The sequence below is a fragment of the Cryptomeria japonica genome, chromosome 10 (assembly GCF_030272615.1).
Source record: "Cryptomeria japonica chromosome 10, Sugi_1.0, whole genome shotgun sequence".
NCBI classification, from domain to species: Eukaryota; Viridiplantae; Streptophyta; class Pinopsida; order Cupressales; family Cupressaceae; genus Cryptomeria; species Cryptomeria japonica.
In genome coordinates, this window is record NC_081414.1 from 530,679,062 (window position 1) to 530,699,408 (window position 20,347).

The 20,347-nt window shown below is 36.8% G+C and overlaps 1 protein-coding gene across 3 annotated transcripts in view; it reads right to left on the reverse strand.

Annotated features, from left to right (window-relative positions):
• The window catches only part of LOC131060795 (midasin), a 198,644-nt gene that overhangs the window by 6,380 nt on the left and 171,917 nt on the right, over positions 1-20,347 (reverse strand). For all 3 annotated transcript variants that reach the window (XM_057994197.2, XM_057994198.2, XM_057994195.2), the window contains exons 62-77: positions 19,398-19,546; positions 19,225-19,292; positions 18,786-19,054; positions 18,446-18,691; positions 18,237-18,363; positions 17,968-18,044; positions 17,696-17,854; positions 17,375-17,596; positions 15,784-16,098; positions 15,504-15,650; positions 15,126-15,332; positions 13,127-14,992; positions 12,730-13,011; positions 12,434-12,613; positions 9,211-9,309; positions 8,989-9,114 (exon numbers count right to left, since the gene is read on the reverse strand). In XM_057994197.2, the coding sequence (XP_057850180.2) occupies positions 8,989-9,114; positions 9,211-9,309; positions 12,434-12,613; positions 12,730-13,011; positions 13,127-14,992; positions 15,126-15,332; positions 15,504-15,650; positions 15,784-16,098; positions 17,375-17,596; positions 17,696-17,854; positions 17,968-18,044; positions 18,237-18,363; positions 18,446-18,691; positions 18,786-19,054; positions 19,225-19,292; positions 19,398-19,546 (4,539 nt within the window). The remainder of the gene's footprint in view (positions 1-8,988; positions 9,115-9,210; positions 9,310-12,433; positions 12,614-12,729; positions 13,012-13,126; positions 14,993-15,125; positions 15,333-15,503; positions 15,651-15,783; positions 16,099-17,374; positions 17,597-17,695; positions 17,855-17,967; positions 18,045-18,236; positions 18,364-18,445; positions 18,692-18,785; positions 19,055-19,224; positions 19,293-19,397; positions 19,547-20,347) is intronic.

The window sequence follows — 20,347 nt, forward strand, 5'->3', positions numbered from 1 at the left end:
ATACATATCCTCTATTTCTAAAGATCACGCTTCTTAAAATGAAGAGACGCGTCCTTGTATTTATTAATTCTTTTACATTAGTCAAATTACTTTGATCACACCCTTTGCCTTTTATCCTAATCGCTGCCTTAGCATTCCTTTTTATTATTTATTACAGTTCTTTCTTTTAAATACCAACGCTTCATACAATACTCATACCCCATTATTGAATCGTTGTTGTGGGTTTATTAATAAGTGAATCGCACCCTGCCTTGGTATTTAGCCTTTCAAATGAATCGCACATCTTCTTATTTCCATTAACCACTTATTAGTTTGTAAAATCTCTTTAATGAATCGGGCTATTTGCTGACCTCTTAATAAATTGGTTTATTTCAATCTATGAGGCTGTATAATATATTAGTGATCAGATAATTGTTGGAATCCAAGAACACTAAGAGGGGGGGTGAATCAGTGTTCTACCGGATTGATCAATTTTAAACTTATTAAAACATGCATACACCAACCGGTATACCAGTACATATACAATTGAAAGAAGCAAAGCAACCAATAAGCCAATCACATAAATGAATACCATGACACACAGAATTATACGTGGAAAACCTCAAAAAAGAAAAACCACGGTGGGATTTGTGACCCACAATATCAATCCACTGGCCATATGAAGAGATATTACAAAATATAGGGGCCTGCACTTGCAGAAAGGCTTAAAGCCTAGAGCACACTGCTCAACCACAAAACGAACCTCACTGACTACATACAAATCCAGACTACAATCCGGAGAAACAATTGAACTGCTAAGATAGCATCTTCTATGCCTGAATACAGTTCCGGTTAAGCTTTGTCTGTTCCGGTCTGAAACCCTAAACCCTTTACCGGAATACCCCATACATAAATATCCTCACATACATGATCTCTCTCATATGTTTCGCATCTCCTTCACATTCCATAATCTTCCTCATACATATTCACATGATATATCAAAATGATCTAACCAACTGACCTATATACCCTTTACAATTTATCATGTTTTATGTCGACTTACAAAGATAATTACAATATCAATATACATGTCGACTAGATAACATAAATACATGAATATCAAAAACAATTGCCGATGCCGGATCCAAAAGATGTCGGCCTCCAATACTGATAACCTGATTCTAAACCATGTTGGCTTGCATTGCCTATAACCAAAGAATTCCTTCCAACCTGTCGGTGTCGGTGAAGTGCCTGTCGGTACACAACAACCCAAAATATGAAGCCAGAATAAATTACCATGTTGCCATCAATGACAACATATTGAAACCAACCAATTGAGTGTCAATTGCCAATAATCTCCCCCTTTGGCATTGACGGCAACACTCATGTGAAAAATGGTCATGGTTTCCAACTATCGGTTTCATCCTAAACCTGCTCCCCCTAAGCTGAATATCCATCAATGCAAAATACTCCATACCTCCATAGTTTTCCACCTATACTCCCCCTAATGTATACAACTCCCTTTTTCTTTTTCACATCTATATCACTCCCCCTTTCACATCAATGCCATCAAAATTACCAAAAAGCCAAAAACCGGGACGAAAAATGAAAGATTGTACAATGAATATGTCCCAAAATAATCCGGATAGGCCTTCTCCAATAGCTCAAGATAGGTATCCCAACCAGATTTGTAAGTGTCGGAAATAGATACAAGTCCATTTAACATATGGGCAAATGACTCTTTCTCATTAAGCTCTGTCGGAAATAGATACAAGTCCATTTAACATATGGGCAAATGACTCTTTCTCATTAAGCTCTGTCGGTGTGGGCTTACCAACCAGATCTATACACTCCTTATGTACACTAAGTGAATCCAACCGGGGACTCACCAATCCTCTAAGACTTCTGGCTCTTCTTATGATTTTGTCTTTTTCCCTCTTGAGCAAAAACTTGGGCTTCCAAAACCAAAATCTGACCATCAATGGATGTAGTCAATGAATTCAATCCATCAAAAGAATTGGCTATACCTGCAATCTCCTCCTCAATATCCTTAATCTTTTTATTTGTCTCAGTTGTGAGCAAACCTGTATTACAGGATACTCTGTAGATATTAGTACACTGGCTCAATGCATTATCTGTCAAATTCAACTTTCATTAATCTTCTTTCTTTCAAACTCAATAACTTGATCAAATGTAGCTCTTTTTGCCTGTGTGAACCTCTCCAGTGCTTATCGGTTTGATATCTACTGCAAGGATTGGAAATCCTTTGAAATGTGCTATGTGATTGTCTTAAGCTTACCAGATGGGCTTGCTTCTCTGTCAAATTTACACTCTGGGACAAGTCTATGCAAAACAGTGATAGACTGATCAATAACACCTTTATCCATAGATCCCTCCTTCAACATTTTATGTGCAACCATCATCATGAGTTCAGCATAACTCATCTCGGTTATGCTTTTCTTTTCAACCTGCGAGGTGTCAATTGACAACAATGATGGACTCACTATCAGTTCCCTGCTGGATTCCTCTTTCTTCTCCTCTGATGATTTAACCTTTATAGCTTCCTCACTTGCACCGGTGGCTTCGCCACTTGGTGCAATCTCAATAACTGTCAGTTCCTCCCTAGGAACTTGTTGTGACCATTTCACACATCACCCCATTGCAAATGGGGACCCCTGCCTTTTTGCTTTCTAGGGTCTGTTTTTTTAGGTCTTTTAGGGTTTTGTCTGTTAGCCTTCGCATTTTGAGTGTCACCAAGGGGATCACCTGGATAGCAGGTCCTGCTGGAGTGATGTCCTTATCCTGAAATTTGGCTAAGTCTGGAATGTCCTAATCCTGAAAATTGACTAAGTCTAGAAAACTGAAAAACCTCCAAAAACTAGATTTTGCAATATGGCTCCTGGAGGTCTGAAACCACTCTCAAACATCCTGAAAGTATATATGGAATATAACTTAAAGTATACTTAAATGTTATATTCCATAAAATTATCCTGACGGAGAGTTCAAAAGGTCAAAAATCGCTCCTGACCCTCAGAGAGGGCCCACAGCGAGATTTTGATTTCCTTCATTTTGCAATGAAAAGAGACCAAGTTTTGATCATGAATGGAAAATAAATGACTTTCCCCAGCTACCTGAACAAGTTTTGACTTGAAATGATGAAGGACCTTGTTGAAAACAGAAAAATCACTCCTGACCCTCAAAGAGGGCCCATAGCGAAAAAACTTATAGAGGTCATTTCTACCTTTATTTGGTCAATTTGAGATGTCAAAGGCATGGGGGAGAATGAAGTGAGCATGTTAAAGTATCCAGACTTGATTGAAGATGATGAATTGAAGGAGTTTTGCCCAGGAAAGGTAAAATCGCTCCTGACCCTCAGAGAGGGCCCACAGTGATTTTCTTTGTGTGCACATTTTTGGACCTTTCTTGGACATGAATTTTTATTCATAGCAAAGAACAAGACGATATCTCCCTTGGCAAAGTGATTTTTAGATGAAAAGTGAAACATTTTGGTCCAGGTAGCAAAAATCGCTCCTGACCCTCAGAGAGGGTCCACAGCAAGATTTTCAAATATGCATTATTCTTGCAAGATCAAAGTGATTTTATGATTGGAAGGGATGAAGGAAAGCATGTTCTATCCGTTGAATATAATTTGGAGGATCAACACAAGAGGAAATCAACCCAAAATGAAAAAATCGCTCCTGACCCTCACTGAAGGCCCACAGCGAAAAATCGCTCCGAACCCTCAGAGAGGGCCCATAGCGAGAAACCTAAAATGGGAACTTTTCATCCAAGTTTGAGGAAAGCTAAGGTTAGGCATGGGTTTGAAACGATGTTTGAAAAGCCTTGAAGTGAAAAGAAATCGTTGAGAAACAAAATTTTGAAGGCAATTACAAAAATCGCTTCGGACCCTCAGAGAGGGCCCATAGCGATTTTCCAGGATTCTCTCCTTGGTTTGAAGAATTGAGATAAAAACTTGCTTGGACAGGAGGAGAACGTGATGTGTTATGCCTTGGAGATAATTTGAAGATTAAAAGATAAAGGAATTTGCCTAGAACCAAAAAATCGCTCCGGACCCTCACTGAAGGCCCACAGCGAGATTTTCAAAAAATGCATGTTTTCTTCAAAATGGTGCTAAGGCAAGGTTAGGACAAGGAGAAGAGACCTCCGAGAACATGATGAATATTATTTTGCCTTTGAAACTTGAGGATTTTGGTCAAAAAATGAAAAATCACTCCTGACCCTCAGAGAGGACCCACAGCGAAAAATCGCTCCTAACCCTCAGAGAGGGCCCAGAGCGAAATTATTGAAAATCCTCATTTTACCTTGCAACAATAAAGCGAATTTGGATGGAGTGGATAAAGGAAGGATGTTTCTTAATGACGAATGAAGTTTCAATGAAAAATGATGAAGAATCAAGCCTAAAATCAAAAAGTCGCTCTTGACCCTCAGAGAGGGCCCATAGCGATTTTTCAGGATCCTCTCCTTTGTTTGAGGAATTGAGACCAAATCTTGTGTGGATAGGAAGAAGAGATGATATTTTATGTCTTGGAAGCAATTTGGAATCCAAAAGATGAAGGATTAAGAGCAAGATTGAAAAATCGCTCCTGACCTTCACCAAAGGTCCAGGGCGAAATTGGTGATATCCTTCATTTTTTATTGAGCATTGATATTCCTTAAAATTCACCAAGTTGCTAACTTTGAGGCCTTTGGAAAGGCTAAATCAAAGTCGCATTAAATTAAAGGCATTTTAATTTAATAAATTAATTTTTAGGCCTTGAAATAATCAAAAATCCACTTTGGAGGCATTAAAATTAATTTTCAAATTTTAAATGAAGGTGAGCGCTCAAATACATTTATTTGCTTTTACAAGCAAGTCGGCCTTCTTTTGAGGGGGATTTTATTTCATTTTCATTTCCCTTTTGGCAAGTCGGCCTTGGAGGGAATCAAGGTGAGCGCTCTATATATGGGTGATGCTTTGTTCAAGTTTAATCATTCATTCATCCTTTCCTAAGTGCGAAATTGGAGAGCTATTGGAGGAGCGAAATCTAGCTAGAGTGGAGCGAATTTCTACTAAGTGTTGAAGATCAAAGAGGGTGGAGTCTATTTTTTTGAAGTTAGAGGAGGCGCAATTCGTTCAAGGGAAGGCTTTGATCTACACTTTGCCTAGCAAAATTCATCTATTTTTACATCATTTCTTAGAGTTTAATACTCAAGAGGAGGTATGGCAAAATCATCTTGACACCCTTGTTTAAGGTTTGATTTTTGGACATTTGTTTTGGAAAATCTAAGTATTGCATGGTTAATTAGGAAATGATAACTCAAGATTTATCATGAAGTTTCCTAATTAAAATCTTAAATCTTCCTTTTAAGTTTAATTTCTACACTTCAAGATATATTACTAATTTTGAAATGTTGTGTAGGTATCAAGATGGCGACTCCAAAGCCCGGAGGATCTACAAGTCGGCAGGTTCTCATCAAAGACGATCAAGCAAGGATAAGGGCGACCTCCTCCAGTCTAGCATCGACAAGGACGGCCTTCTTCGGTCAAGCATCATCAGGAATAAATTCTTCCAATCCAGCATTCCAAGGTGAGGTACATCAATCATCCTGCACATCAAAGACAAGAGAAGTCAGAGCAAGGGTTCGTTGAAGAAGCAGATAGTTCCAGAAGAGTTAATTAAAGCTTGCTTCTCAGCATCACCAAAATGGATATCTACCGGCATCAACGAGTGTCAAACGAGGTGGCATCCTAGTCATCACTCCTCCAATTAGATTGGTCTACCTCAGCGTGTCCAAATTCAATGTACCTAACTCATGGAAGGTGGCACAAACTTCTATGTACCTACCCCAGCTATCCATTGGTCGATTTTTTTTTAGAAGACATGTGTCCTAAAGATGTAATTTTATCATTGGTCAAGCATTAAATGTTATGTAATGGTTGTAACAAACCCTAATTAGGGTTTTCATTATTGAATCTTGGCCATTGATCTCAAATTGATCTTAGCCATCGAATCGTATTGTGGGCACTATATAAGCCCTGACTCTTCATTTGTGAAAGGATATAATATAGAAGAGTTGGAAGCAGTTAGAAGGTAGGGAGTGAATAGTTAGAATAGTGAATTAGTCAGTTGATAGAATAGCAATTAGAGTAGAGTAGAGAGAGAAGGCAAAGATTGTTGCCAAGGTGTTGTTGTAAAAGACTTGTAAAACTTCATTGAAGAAATGGTGAAATTCATGGGTCGATTCAACAATTTGCATGGTCTCTATACTTCTCATATTTGATTTCATGTTATTAGATGAGTGGAAGAAATGTGCTTGATTGATGGTGAAATTCGTATATCCATACTACTAGCAGTTTGTTGATTGCAGACTTGCCTTGTGTAGTCAACTGGAATCATTCAGCTTAAGCTTAACTTCAATTGTCGCTTCTTCATTGATATGCATCAGCCTGATGGTGTCTATGCCTGCAATGATGATTTGAACATCATAAAGCTTTCCTTCGAAGATCGCACTAACCTTGTGGAGATGGTCCAGGGATGTCAGAACAAGACTTAGTTAGAATTTCATCAAAGATCATTCATTGCTCTTACATTCTTAGTATCAGAATTAGATCCTTTCCTCGCCCTCGTCCTTTTTCCTTTTTTTTCAAATCTAAGCTAGTAAAATCCTGTGATTCTAGCAAATCAGACGTTCAGGTCATCAAGTGTAAGTCCCCTTGTGATTCCAGCAAAATCACATCATACCACAGAGAGCTTATCCACACGTAGAGATCCTACAGCAAAGAACCTTGAAGTCACCCTGATTGATCCTTTTTGCGATATCTTCAACATTCAGAGGCTTTTCTCAAGAGAGGATAAGGTACCCTTGGGTATTTTATTCTGTGTTTGATAGTGTACAAAATACACGTCAACAGAACTGTAACCTCATCCTGTACATTTGTATCCGAAGGACTGTTGTCCTCAACATTAGTAACCTATACATTATCAATCTTTACACTCTGCATCTACCGGTATCTCAACATTTGTCTGTGCATTTGTATCTATCAGGGGCTCAATTTCCACTATCTTAATGTTTTTCAAAATTGAGGGTGAAGTACCCATAATACCTTTACCCTTCCCTTCAACCAAGATGTCTGCAGTATCTATCTTAGATTTCGATGAAGTATAAAAACCACGGTTCTCTTCAAAGAATTTAACCCATGCCTTGTGAGTCTCCTTGATTATCTCGTTAACCCTTCCTAACATAAGATTGATTATTCTAAGCACGCTGTTAAAGATTTTCCTATCTGCAACTTCAAGTGTCTTATCCATCTCCTCTTGAGAAATAGAAACACAAACAGATAACAACTCTTGAATCTTTATATGCTTGTCTTCTTGCATTGTTGATAATCTTCTAGCATCTAACATATCATACAACTGTGCCGGTATTTGGTCTTCAATTTCTAACAGGACTTTCTTATAAATATCCAAATATAACAAAACTGCTTCCTCTACTTCTCTTTGTTTATCATTATCTAAATGTTCATAATAAAATTGTACATTCTGTAACATACCATCTTTAGTAATCTCATCAACTAACTCTGCACAAGTCTTTGGTGGAAGAATAGTTACATTACCAGATTCAATTGCCAGATCAATGTCATCCTTCTTCCTTCTTCCTTCTTCCAGTACCGGATGGGGCTGAAGGTTCTTCTTTAGGTGCTCTTCCTTGTGCCAGTACCCTGATAGTAACTTTCCTAACCGGTTATTTCTTAGCCTCTACCTTAGTTTCTTCAGTTTTCTTCCTTATTACCCTTTTGAATGTCAGGGGTGTCATCATCAAATGCAGACTCTGCTGCAATAGGCTCAATGAATATTTCTGGTTCTTTCCTCTTCCTGCCTTTCTCTAGGACAGCATCAATCAATGCTTTGATGTCCTATGAAACCTTTTCAACAAACTTACTTGCCTTACCTTCTTGCTTCTCTCTCTTCTTCTGGTTGAACTCAGTTTCAACCTCTTGTGTCTTATGCTTAGCAGTGCCAAAGGTTTTTACAGTTTCGTCTACCCGTGCATCAATTAGCAATTGTGCATAAGCATCAAGAATTTGAGCATCTACTTCATAACCCATTTCTCAACTAAATGCAACTGGGTGGTGTGAAGACCAATTCATCAAACCAAAAAATATGGTTAGGAGTTTCATCAATCCAAACAGTGTAGACTTCAACTGTCGTAAAAACAGCCTACTGCCTTCTACTGCCCCACTGCAAGACATTCAAAACGTTACTATGAATTAGGAGTTTACCAAGTGGTACATAATAAAATGTGAGTCAGGATTCAGAGAAGACCAAGGAATAGATAATCCCTTGAGACAAGGGGTACAATACTCTTTGAAGAATAGGGAAGCCTCCCAGATGGAGGGGCTTTCTCTAGAACAGAAATGTTCTGTTCTCCAGTGAAGCACTTTATCTGATATTTGCTACAAGGAGGGCAGCAATCTACCATGTAAATGCAGAGTCAGAGGCATTGCAAACATTTTATTTTGTGCATGTGATTAAACCAAGAGGTCAGAGCTTATTGCCTTCATTCATATGTTGTTTCATTGGTGCCAACATATATTCTGTAAAAGAATAAAGTTAGGGTTAGGTTTCCAAGATCAAAAGTCAAACTTGAGGGTCAAAACAATTAATAAAAAATAGGTGAAAAAACCCAGGTACCCTCTGAAATCGCTGAAGGTACCCATTTAATTTTGGGACAGTAATTCAGTACCCTGTGCAATTCCACAGAGTACTTGTATCCAATTCCATACCCAAAACATTTTGTACCCATTTCCAGGTAATTTTCCAGCTGATTCAGTAACACAGCTTATCTCGTATTCCATTAATGGAGGTTTGTCAGACATATATCACATTGCACGAAAACAAATAAACTACACTCGTATCAACAATCCAGAAATGTTTCTCTTGGCAGAATATACAATGTACAGATGAACCCAAGAAAGAAGTGATGCAAAAAATTTCCAAACAAATATACCTGTCTCAACAAATCTGCCAATGTCCTTGGAAGTGCCTCAATGCTCTTCAAGATAATGTAATATGGGAAAGGAAATGAATCCAAGTACTTGGAGAATGTAGGTACTCCCCCTGTAAATGATACAGACTGCAGAAAACAATGTCACACAAGAATCAGATACCAAAGAAATTGCTAAAAGAACATTTACAATTTAAAATCTAGCCACAATTAGTGACGCATTACTTGTACATCCAGTATTGATTCCTCTGGATTATCCAACACAATGAAGGCCAGCAATTGTTTCCTACTCAAAGCATCCCTTACACAGCGCTTTAAACTCTCCTGTACCATCAAAAGTAAGACAAATTAGTGTATTAATTTGTGCTCAACATGCTATGTTAAACACCTTCTTTGTAACTTCAAATTATTCTTAACTGTCAGTTATGATTACCAACAAAAACAGGAAAAGGGAAAATTGAAGATAGAAGATAAATCAAGTGCCAATCTATGTAACCCAGGGGCGCGTCCCCGGGCTAAAATCCCCCGTCCCCATACCCGGGACGTTTCGGGGACTTGGGGACGGCTAGGGGACGTCCCCCTGCCGTCCCCAAAATTGCAAAATTTGTGGGAAACGTCCCGGAAACTTGGGGACGGCAGTAATTCTCAAAGGGGACGTCCCCCCATCCCCAATATGGTTTGGGGACGGGGCTGTCCCGGGGACGGCCAGCCATCCCCTTTTTCCCAGCACATTTAAAAAAGAAACTCAAATGCTCAAAAAAAACATTTTTTAATTTTATTATAGATCTGTAAAACTGAATTTTCACTAATATGATGGGTAAACATGTCTGAATCACTTCCAAAAGCACTTAGAAATAATGAGCAGCAGCCTGGCAATAAATTTCACAAACACTTAGAACTTGGTAGTGCATCAAAAAATGGTTGCAGGTCTGCAATATTGGACTTTTCACAATTATGAAAGGTAAACAGGTCTGAATCATAGCCAAAAGCACTCAGAACTATGAATAACAGCTTGGTATAGAATTTCGCAAACACCCAAAATTTTGTAGTGCATAAAGAAGTGGTTGTAGGTCATAATAGAAATGGAAGACTTTCAAAATATCCTCCAACCAAAAAGAAACAATGAACTACATGCAAACAAGTGTTGGCATATGGACAATGTATTTTCAATTATGAATGCATATTGAGTACTGACAATGAATTTTGAATTATGAATGCATATTGAGTATTGACAATGAATTTTGAACACAAATGTGGTATGTTAAGGTTCTATAATGTACATATACTTGCTTTATCCATGTTTTCATATGAATATAATTTATATATACATGCTTTATCTATTTTTCATATGAACATTTAAAATTTCCCTATATTTTATATAGCTGTCCCCTATGCCGTCCCCCCGCCATCCCCAAAATTGGTAAATAAATTTGCCGTCCCGGAAACTCGTCCCACTGTCCCCTGCCATCCCCATCCCGGAAACTCAGGGTAACATAGGTGCCAATTAATGTATCGGCTCTATGCTCATTTGGTGCAGACTAGACAATAAGGGATAAGAATTTCATACAGCTCACATAATCCAAATTGGGTATCTACTGATAGTCAAAAAAAGATACACTAGAGAAGAATAATGCCATTCATCTGTTGGAATTTGTAATCTTGCCTAATATTTAAAACTCCAACATCCCCCATTAAGCTTCAAGCAGGAACAATCTAAAACAGTCTCAACAATCCATCTCCCTAGTCAACCTTGTTAGAGTTTGTAATCTTCTCTATGGACATTCTAATGAATTTTGCACTAAGTGCTCATTTAGGCCAGCCTCTTATAAATGTACGCCAGGTCAACCTCCTTTAAATATACTTATAAATATACTTAAAGCCATCCATTTTTGGATAGGAATGAAGACAAGCCAAGTAATGTGAAAAGACCAAAGGAACCAATGGAGAGGGCATTGTATAACAATGCACTCTATGCAAATGGTTTGTCCTTCAGTGTTGTTCAATCACCGTATTGGCAAGAAATCATGAAAAAAAAATGCAGCTCCAAAAGGGTACATTGGCCCAAGCTACGAGAAGGTGCATAGCATCTTATTGTCAAAGGAAGTCAAACACATAAAAACTTCATTAGCTCATATTAAACCCTGGCGGAAAGAAATAGAGGTGTCTACTATTTCAAAAGGATAGAAGGATGCAAAAAATAGACCATTAATCAATGTGATTGCTGTGTACCCTAAAGGGGCAATGTCTATGAAAGTCATGGATTGTGAGGGGCAGGTGAAGTTGCACAATTTATTCCTAACAATGTTACACAATGCATTCATGAAGTAGGTTCTCAAAATGTTGTCCAAGTCAAACAAAGTGAAGAATTGCAGAGCAGCTGGTGTGTTAGTTGAAATACAGTTCTCAAATATATTTTGGGCACCTTGTGTTGTGCACTCAACTCAACCTCATGCTACAAAAGTTGGGTACAAAAATAGATTGGATCAAACAAATTTATGTTGAGCCTAAAGAAATACAAAGGTTAATCACAAACCACTACATGTTGCAAGCTATTTATAAACCATTCTTGTGACTAGCTATTGAAGGTAATTCAAACAATGCAATTGTTTAATTTTATAGTTTACTTTGGTAATTAATTTTATAAAATTAATTATGCACTCTTCTTTGTTTTTTTATTTTTTATTTTTTTATTTTCAAATAGGTTGCTCAAACTAGATTTGCATCCAACACAATTGTCTTTAGATATCTTGTGAAGGTGTGAAAGGCACTTTATGGTATGGTCATTAGCCAATCATGGTCCATATGGAGGCAATCCAACAATCACAGGTCATTAAATGTAAAGAAAATGATTCTATATCTCTCTCTCACACATGCATTCATAGTCCATATGGACACAATCCAACATTAAGAGGGCAGAAATGTAAAGCAAATGATTCTAGATATCTCACAAACACATACATATCATTGATAATGTGTGTGTTGGTAGCAAAATGTGATCAAGAATCAACACATAGTGCCTACCAATAAATATATAGTAGTAATAATGAATACAGATATCAAACTAACAATCACTAGTCAAATAGAGAACTTGTGAATGTATCTTTAAACTTATAATCAAATTGAGGCAGATATATATCTAAAAAATGTTATAGCAAAACCAAGCATACATGGTAATTCACACTTTACCTTTGGTGAGAAAAAGGAAAAATTCAATGAGCATTCTGTTAATATCTAATAATCCCAAAGGATGGATCATTACAATACTACCTAGATTATTCAAGATCAATTGCTAAACAATAAAAATTAAATGCCACGAGCAACATGGCATAGATAATCTACTTGGCTAAGAGTATATATATATGCAATAGATGCAAGGCAACAATGTCCAAAATGAGAGTCACAGGTCATGTTTTTTCTTTTTATTTCTTCGTAACATAACATGTCATACCTTTTCATGGAAACGACCATCTGCAATGATCAACACAAGTTGTTGAATTTCAGGCCGGCTAGAAGGTCCACATAAATTCATTGCAACATGGTCCAACATGCGAGTTAAGTATGTGAGGAGGTCAACAACAGGTTCATCTTCTATGGTGTTATCTTGCTTGAAGGAAAATTTTGAAATCATCTGCATAAATCCAAAATAATGCTATGTTAATTGGTTAACGTTGGCTTTTATTTAGCAGTTAGAAAGAAAACAAAAAGAATACTTGCTTTCAAACAGCAAAACATTAGCATGTTTACCTGGAGACCTGCTTCACTTGAGAAGGGCTGATCAAAATCATGCAGTAAACGGACATTACCTTTTGCTCCAAAACTAGCAACCGCTAACTGTCCTACTTCTAATTGTGACATTGCCTTACATATGGTAATGAGAGCTTCAAGTGCCATATGACCACAATGATTTTCAGACATGCTTCGAGAATCATCAAGCGCTAAAACAACCTGGTATTGTCGTTTATTCGGCTTTGTGCGACGGAGCCAGATCTTATCTTTTCGAAACTGACTGGCAATGTAAGGAATAACCTGAAATATGCAATGCATAAAAAATTCCAGAATCCTTTAATTTGCAATAAAGAAAAATTATATAAATATCATATCTCACATCACTCACAAAAGAATGAATGAATAGTTTCTCTACCTTTTTCATATTAATACGCTTCCCAGTTTGGTAATCCCCTTCAAGTCTGTTTGCTAAGGTTGGTTCCATGATCAATCTTAACTGCTCTGCCAAGTCTTGTGAAAGCCTTGTAGTAAGTTGTTCATACTTTGCCCAAACTACTGAAGCATTTTCAAAAGCATTGTGATGTTCCTTGAATATCATCTCAATTTCCCTCCTCAATTTTCTGTTATCTTCCTCAGTCCAAGCAGAGTCACTAGTAGTTGACACGTTATTTGGGTAAAGAATTTTATGCTGATGCTGTCTTTCAATTGACACAAAACTTCCTAATGGATCCCTTTCTTGATTTTCATAATCTACAGCCATGTCAACATTCACACTTTTTGAAAAAGATGAATCATTTCCAATAACTGTATTATTTTCTGTCTTCATTTTATTCTTGATGTTTGTAAGATTCTGCTCTAAAATAGGGTTATCGTGTGCTTCTATTTCTTCAGTCTCATTTGTAAAGTGTGGATTCTCCATTACACTGACATCTTCTTCCTTCATAATTGAATTGTTCATATTTGGGTTCTGGCCAAGTTGATCAGCAGTAGCAGCACCTAGCGCTTGGGCATGACTTTGTTCTTCTTCACAAACAAATTGAAACTCATCTCCCCCATCCATGTCCAAATCCTCCACTTTCTTAGAAGAATCAGCTGTATTAGGATCTTGGGATGAAGTATCGGATACTTTTACCCTCTCCTTCCAGTCTTTCAAGGCATCACCAATACTACGAAAAGGATTGGCACTCATTCTTTCTAAAGATTGCAAATGTCTTTCAGATGATGAGGGTGCATTAGGATCAGACCTGCCTTCCTTTCCATTATCAGGAAATGATGATGGCAGCTCAGAAGCAGCTGCATTCAACACGCCTCCCATAGAACTATGCCCATCTGCATGACTATCTTCAAGAATATTATCATTTTGAACCTCAGAATTAATGCTGTTTTCTAATCCTTGATTTGCATTGTGATTTTCATTGCTTTTTGCCATATTTGGTATATGTTGAAAATCTAGAAGATTCTGATCAGTCCCTAATTGCAAAGAACTTTCATAAGCTTCAACTGACCGTTCAACTCCTCCAGATGAATTTTCTTTAATTTCACTATTTTCAATCTTTTCATCTTGCTGTAGCTCCATTATAGAATCATTTTCAACTTGCTTGCAATCTTCCATGTAAGAGTCTTCTTTCTCTGAATATTCCCCATCTTGCATATTATTTTCGGTGGTCATATCATCTAGGCATGAATCAGATTCATCCTTAACCTCGTCTGAACCTGCAGGCTCATCCACCTCCATATCATCATTAATTTTGAATTCTTCCTCCTTATTGGGTTCCACGAATTCTTCCTCCTTATTGGGTTCCACCCCTGTGGGTTCTGAATATGCATCATCCTTGTTCATGGTTAACTCCTCAGGAATGTCACTCACATCATTACTAGCACCTGAATTGTCAGGAATTTCCATGTCATCATTTTCAGCAGCTTCCTTGTCATCTTTATTTTGTCGACCTGTTTCACCATCATCCATATCCTGCTTTGCTCTAAGCTCCATGGAATCTGCCCCAGTATCCTGCACAGAAGCCCCTGTTTCATACCTCTCTTTTTTATTTTGTGGCTGAGCATCATCCTCTTTGTTCCATAGCTGTTCATCAACCACCTCTTCATCCTCACCTGTCTCCCCCATAGCTGAATCCAGATTTACATCCCCATCATCCTCCTCACTGTCATCCCCTGAATCCTCGCTGACATTATGCATATCACTTGTAGAAAAGTCCTGCTCCATTTCTATGCCTTTATCATCTTCACGGGGACCTTTTGCAGATGCAGAAGGTTCCTCACTTGGCTGAGACATGAAATGCAAAGGATAGTAATTAAAAAGCCTACAGGTAAAATGAATGTAGCATAAAAATGAAATCTCAGAAATGTAACAAAAACTCAAGCATGGAAATCCACAAACCGAAGTGTATAATAAATACCTTGTCAGAACCCCCAAGAAGTTGATCCTCATCTTGGATCTGATCACTTACATCCTTTGCACCTTCACCCTCTCCCATGCCTGTTCCAGTAGCATCTTCAAACTTGAGATTATCTCCCTCATTCTCTGGATCTTCTTTAGTTACACAAAAACCATCAGTATACAATGCTACAAAGATGTTTGATAGGATATAATCCAATTTGGCTACCTACACAAAAACAAATGAGAGGTGTCATATATGACATTATGGAAATGTCATAAAAACAAAAATAAAATAAAAAACTAGAAGGTCAAATCAAAATCCATTCTCAAAAGAGTTGGCTAATGAAGGACCAGTAAACTGAATAGAATGCCTATCAGGTAACAAAAAAGCACTTACTGTCTTATGCATGTTTACATAATCAAAAAGGACCATCTTTCCAGCACTTATGATCATACGCACAAATAAATATAAACTTCCTAACATTTTTCCCGTGGAGATATAAAGCTCAGTCTTATCCTGGGCTCCATGGTTGATGAGTTTAACCTAAAAATAGATAGCATCCGAATAATGAGAAATCTGTAGAATATAAAGTGAATGAATCAACTGCACACCAATAACATAGGAAACATATGAACATAAAAAAATATTATTAAATCAAATAAGGAAATCATCTTACAGCAGCTGTAATTGTTTCAAAAAGTGTCCCCTCTATAGTATCTAAGCGAAGGTTTGATATTTGTTGGCTAAACAGGGATTCCCATGTTTGCAAAGTTCCTCCAAGATCCATATTCTCCTCTGCCAAAGAAGGCACTTGTGTATGAGGCGAACCATGGTGCCCCATTCTATCATTGAATTTCTTGATATTTTGCACTGCAATCATAATTGCTGAAATAGTTTTTTCATGAGATTCTACAAACAAGGTATTCAGTTCATTGATGTTGGAAGAGAGCCCATCAGTATCATTCATGAATTCATGAAACAATTGCATTCCCTGAAAAAAAATCCTGATGCCAATCAATATAACTGCTTGACAAATTTCATTAGTCATTATAAACATAAATGCAATTATTTTCTAACAAGTTAACAAACTCCTCCACAATTCTTCATGCGACACTTATAACCTACCAATGAATTTAAAACTCATGTTGATAAGTTCTAATATTAGCGGACCAAATCTATATTGTTTTATACCTAATACCTGTAGTGGCCCTTTCAAAGTTCTCACAGCTGACTGCCTAAACTAAGACAAGAAAGCAGAGTATGAACCTACTATGTTTTGACACAGATAGGGAATGCAGAATTATATGAACATTATACAGAGAAGAAATAAAAAAGCATATAGCTACTAAAACGTTTTTGGCCAATTGCAAAAATTAAGATTGTTTTAAAAATCATGAGGCATATTGGTGCGTCATCTTATAATGATCTTATTCAATAATCTTTGTCCTGCAGGACAAATTTAACCTGTCAGCGAATCTAACAGATTCAAATGAAAAGCTTGCCATCCATGCAAATCTTTAGCCCTTCTAGCCTTAAGATTCATCAAACAGTGTTCAAAAGCTCTGGCAGCCAAAAGTGACAGAAAGGGAAAATATTATATTTCAACTTTCAATAAAACATAGAATCAAAAATGTGTAAAAAATGAAAATATCTGAATTAACTAATAATGAGAACAATTGTTTTCTTTCAACTATGATACTTCTTTTATCCTCGAGGGAAGTTTAAAAGAATATCATTTATGTTTTCCAAAACATCATGTTCCAAGTCTCACTTGGACAGGTATAGGTGGAATAATGTTCACAAGAACACTTTCCATTACAAGCATCCTCATTTTCAACTCGGAAGCTTGCTAGATGCTCAAGAAAAGAACAACGGATATTATTTACACTTTCCATGGTCTCCCCGAAGAGAGAGGTGAAATGTTGTTCAAACAAGCACCTTCTGCACAAGGATATAAGTAGCTCCTTCAATCCACATTGATGATGTCATTATAGAATTGGACCTTACGATACTTTATGAAAGGAGTTATCTCTGCTTATATTATCATGATGTTTTCTAACTTTATGCAGAACCTTCACTTGTGTTTGCAATTAATATCATATCATTGGACATACTAGTATGAATTGTATAATCCTTTAATCCTATTCTTCATTTCAGGAAGACCTTAAAAAGAAGTTGGTTTAATACAAAAGATCTAATATGATCAGAAGCAAGAAAATTAACAGTGTCTGTAAAAAATATGCAAATATAGTGGAGATAAACATCACCTTCTGAAGGAGGTCAGAGAGGTATGTCAAGGAGGGCATTGAGCCATATTCAATGTTGCAATCTTGATATAATGTTAAGATGTCTTCTTGCATTTTCTTTATGACCATGAAGTTCATCTGTACCACTTCGTCCATTTCTTTAGAAACAATAAATGGCCATGATTGTTGATTAGAGTTGACAGCTATCAAGTTACCTCCAAGAAGATACTTGTCCAAAGAGACCTAACAGGCACACCCACATGTCAGTATAAAGTTACAAAAAACAGGATATCTTAATTCTTAAATAATATATAGCATTCCTTATGGTGGCTTCTAACATACCTTTGAAGTCTTCAAAGAATGATTATGTTTATCAAAGAAGACTTGTAATTTTTTCACCTCACCACCAAGAGTAGTCAATGGGCAACCATGGACACTTCCCACTGCTTTTAGTAGCAAAGAAATTTCAGAAGACACGGAGCATAGACTATCAAAAATATGCTGCAAAGCCAATGGAAGCAAGTTAGTTGATAGAAATCACAGCACAGTAGTAGAGTGAAGATTGGAAAATCTAGATAACAAGATAAAAGAATCTAAATTCTTAAGACATCTACCTTCTGATCCCACATTAATCTATGGATAGCATGCTGCCTATAGGGAATCACCACCATATCCGCTACGCCAGCATTTCCTGTGTAATAGATAAGATATATTTCAGCAATTGGAAACTAAACCAAATATTAGAAACTGCATTTAAAAGCTGGAGCATGGAATAATCATTGAAGAAAGCTAAACTTTGCTCATGTAAATGAATAGAATATATTTTCCCCCAAAGAAATAGCAATCATCATGTTCAAATTATAACTACAATAGAATTCAGTACCAAAATCTTTCAGCAGTAGAGAAAGCTTGGAGAGCTGTTCAAGCTTAGAAGAGAACTCATAAGCAGTTCGCCTCTGCTTACGTTGCAGATAAAGAAGATGCTCTAGAAAAGACGAAGAAATTTTGACCTGCATTGCGTACAAAAGTTCTTCAGCCTGGTCTACCTGCTAAAATACAACTGTCTTAAGTACAGAACTCTATGATCATTACCTCTTGTAGACTGAGGTCTTTGTGGAAACTCAAGTGGCTTTCCTTCAAGTGCACCATCAGTGCCATATTTTTGAAATAGTATCCATTTGCCAATCTCCAATTCAAATCATTTTTCTTAAATTGTAATGATTCAAAATGATCAGTAGCAGAGTCCATTTTAATGGGTTTCGAATGGATTTTTGGATCAAGTAAATGTGTCACATTGAAGCAGGGTTGCAGAAAATAGCTGTGTGTGTCACGCTCTTCCTAAAATGCCAAAATTTCTATCTATGAGCATAAGACAATTAATGTAAAGGTAGAATTGAAGTATACTGGAGGCAATATTAACATGAAAATTTACCTCTGGCACAGTGGATTTGTATCGTGATAAACCAATAGATCTTAGAAGCTTTAGAAGGTCTGTGAGAGCCTTCTTTTTGACAGAACGCTTGATTTCAGTGTTGCGGAGATCATATGCACGATCAAGTACACTTCTCCAAACCATCTTGAGTGACTCATATCCTTCTTGGCGCATATCAGAGGCAATTTTTGAAAATATAGCCTCACTTAAATACCTTCCTACTTTCTCGGTTGAAAGAGGAGTCTTCTGCTGATATACTCTCATTCCATCTTAATGTTCAGAAAACATTTTGACATGTTATCAAAAGGTATTACATATTATTACCTATCAAAACAACTTTCATAGAAAGGCAAGAGAGAAGACAGGGTGGGAAGAAAAGACCTAAAGCTCTATTGCACATCAGAACAAAATATACACATAAGAAGGCCTTGAATCCAACCTCTATAAAGATCAGAAGCTATCTGACTTGTCGATTGCAGTTGATTTGCAATGTGCTGATGCCAGTTACTGAAACAAAATATACACAAAACAAGCAACCCTCGTTAAATAATTCTTTCAAAGGTTGAATCAGTACTGTAACAGAATGTAATCTTGAAATTAATCACAGCTAACCTCCCAGCAGTACTGCTTTCCAAATCTTCAAATTGACTTTGAATTTCTTCACCCTCGAAAGTTTTAAAATTAGAAGAATCAAGATTTACCGAACCGAATTTCATTTTTTCTTGTTTCAGCAATTCCATAACAGGGCGCTTCAATATTTCCTACATTTAAGAACAGGTTCAATGAAAAGCAAAAAAAAAAATTATTGAAATAGATTTATCAAAATAAAACAATTCGTCAAACAGATGAGAAACCTATTTGCATTTGCAGTATGTAGAATCTTCCAGGATTGACCACACAATAACAGAAAGCAACATGAAAAAAGGACATCCTTATTTTTCTGGTAGAATTTACTCCAGTTTCTTTGTAAAATGATCAATAACAAAAGTAATGATAACAGCAACTCCCTCACCAAGATTCTTAAATTGCACGTTTCCAAAATCACCCTTCATTACACCCAAGTTAGCATGCAAGATTAAAATGATTTTATGCAGAAGGAATTTTACCATGAATTTGTTACTATATTGACGGATGTCAATCAGAACAGGTGCTGTTTACTTGAAGTTTTCATACAATTTAGTTAATTTTAATCACGAGACTTACCAATTGAGGTTTACCTGCAAGCATTAATTTCTACAAAGACATAGAATGAACAACAATACCCACAGTTACCAGTAGTTATCAGTTATCCTCACTACCAACAAGCAATATAAATATCTTTTAAGATTCAAACTGAATATATTGAAGAATATGGTTTCCGCAAAACATTTGTGTATAAAATTATTAAATATACAGACAGAATACAGAAAGCAAATTTGAGGATAAGATTTGAGGAAAGAAATTCGGAAAATTCCCTCTCAATGTATTTTGAACCTGCACAGCCTCCAAACCTCCTTTCAGGTCATGAGAAATAAGTGAATATTATCTATGTTACCCCGAGTTTCCGGGACAGCGATGACAGG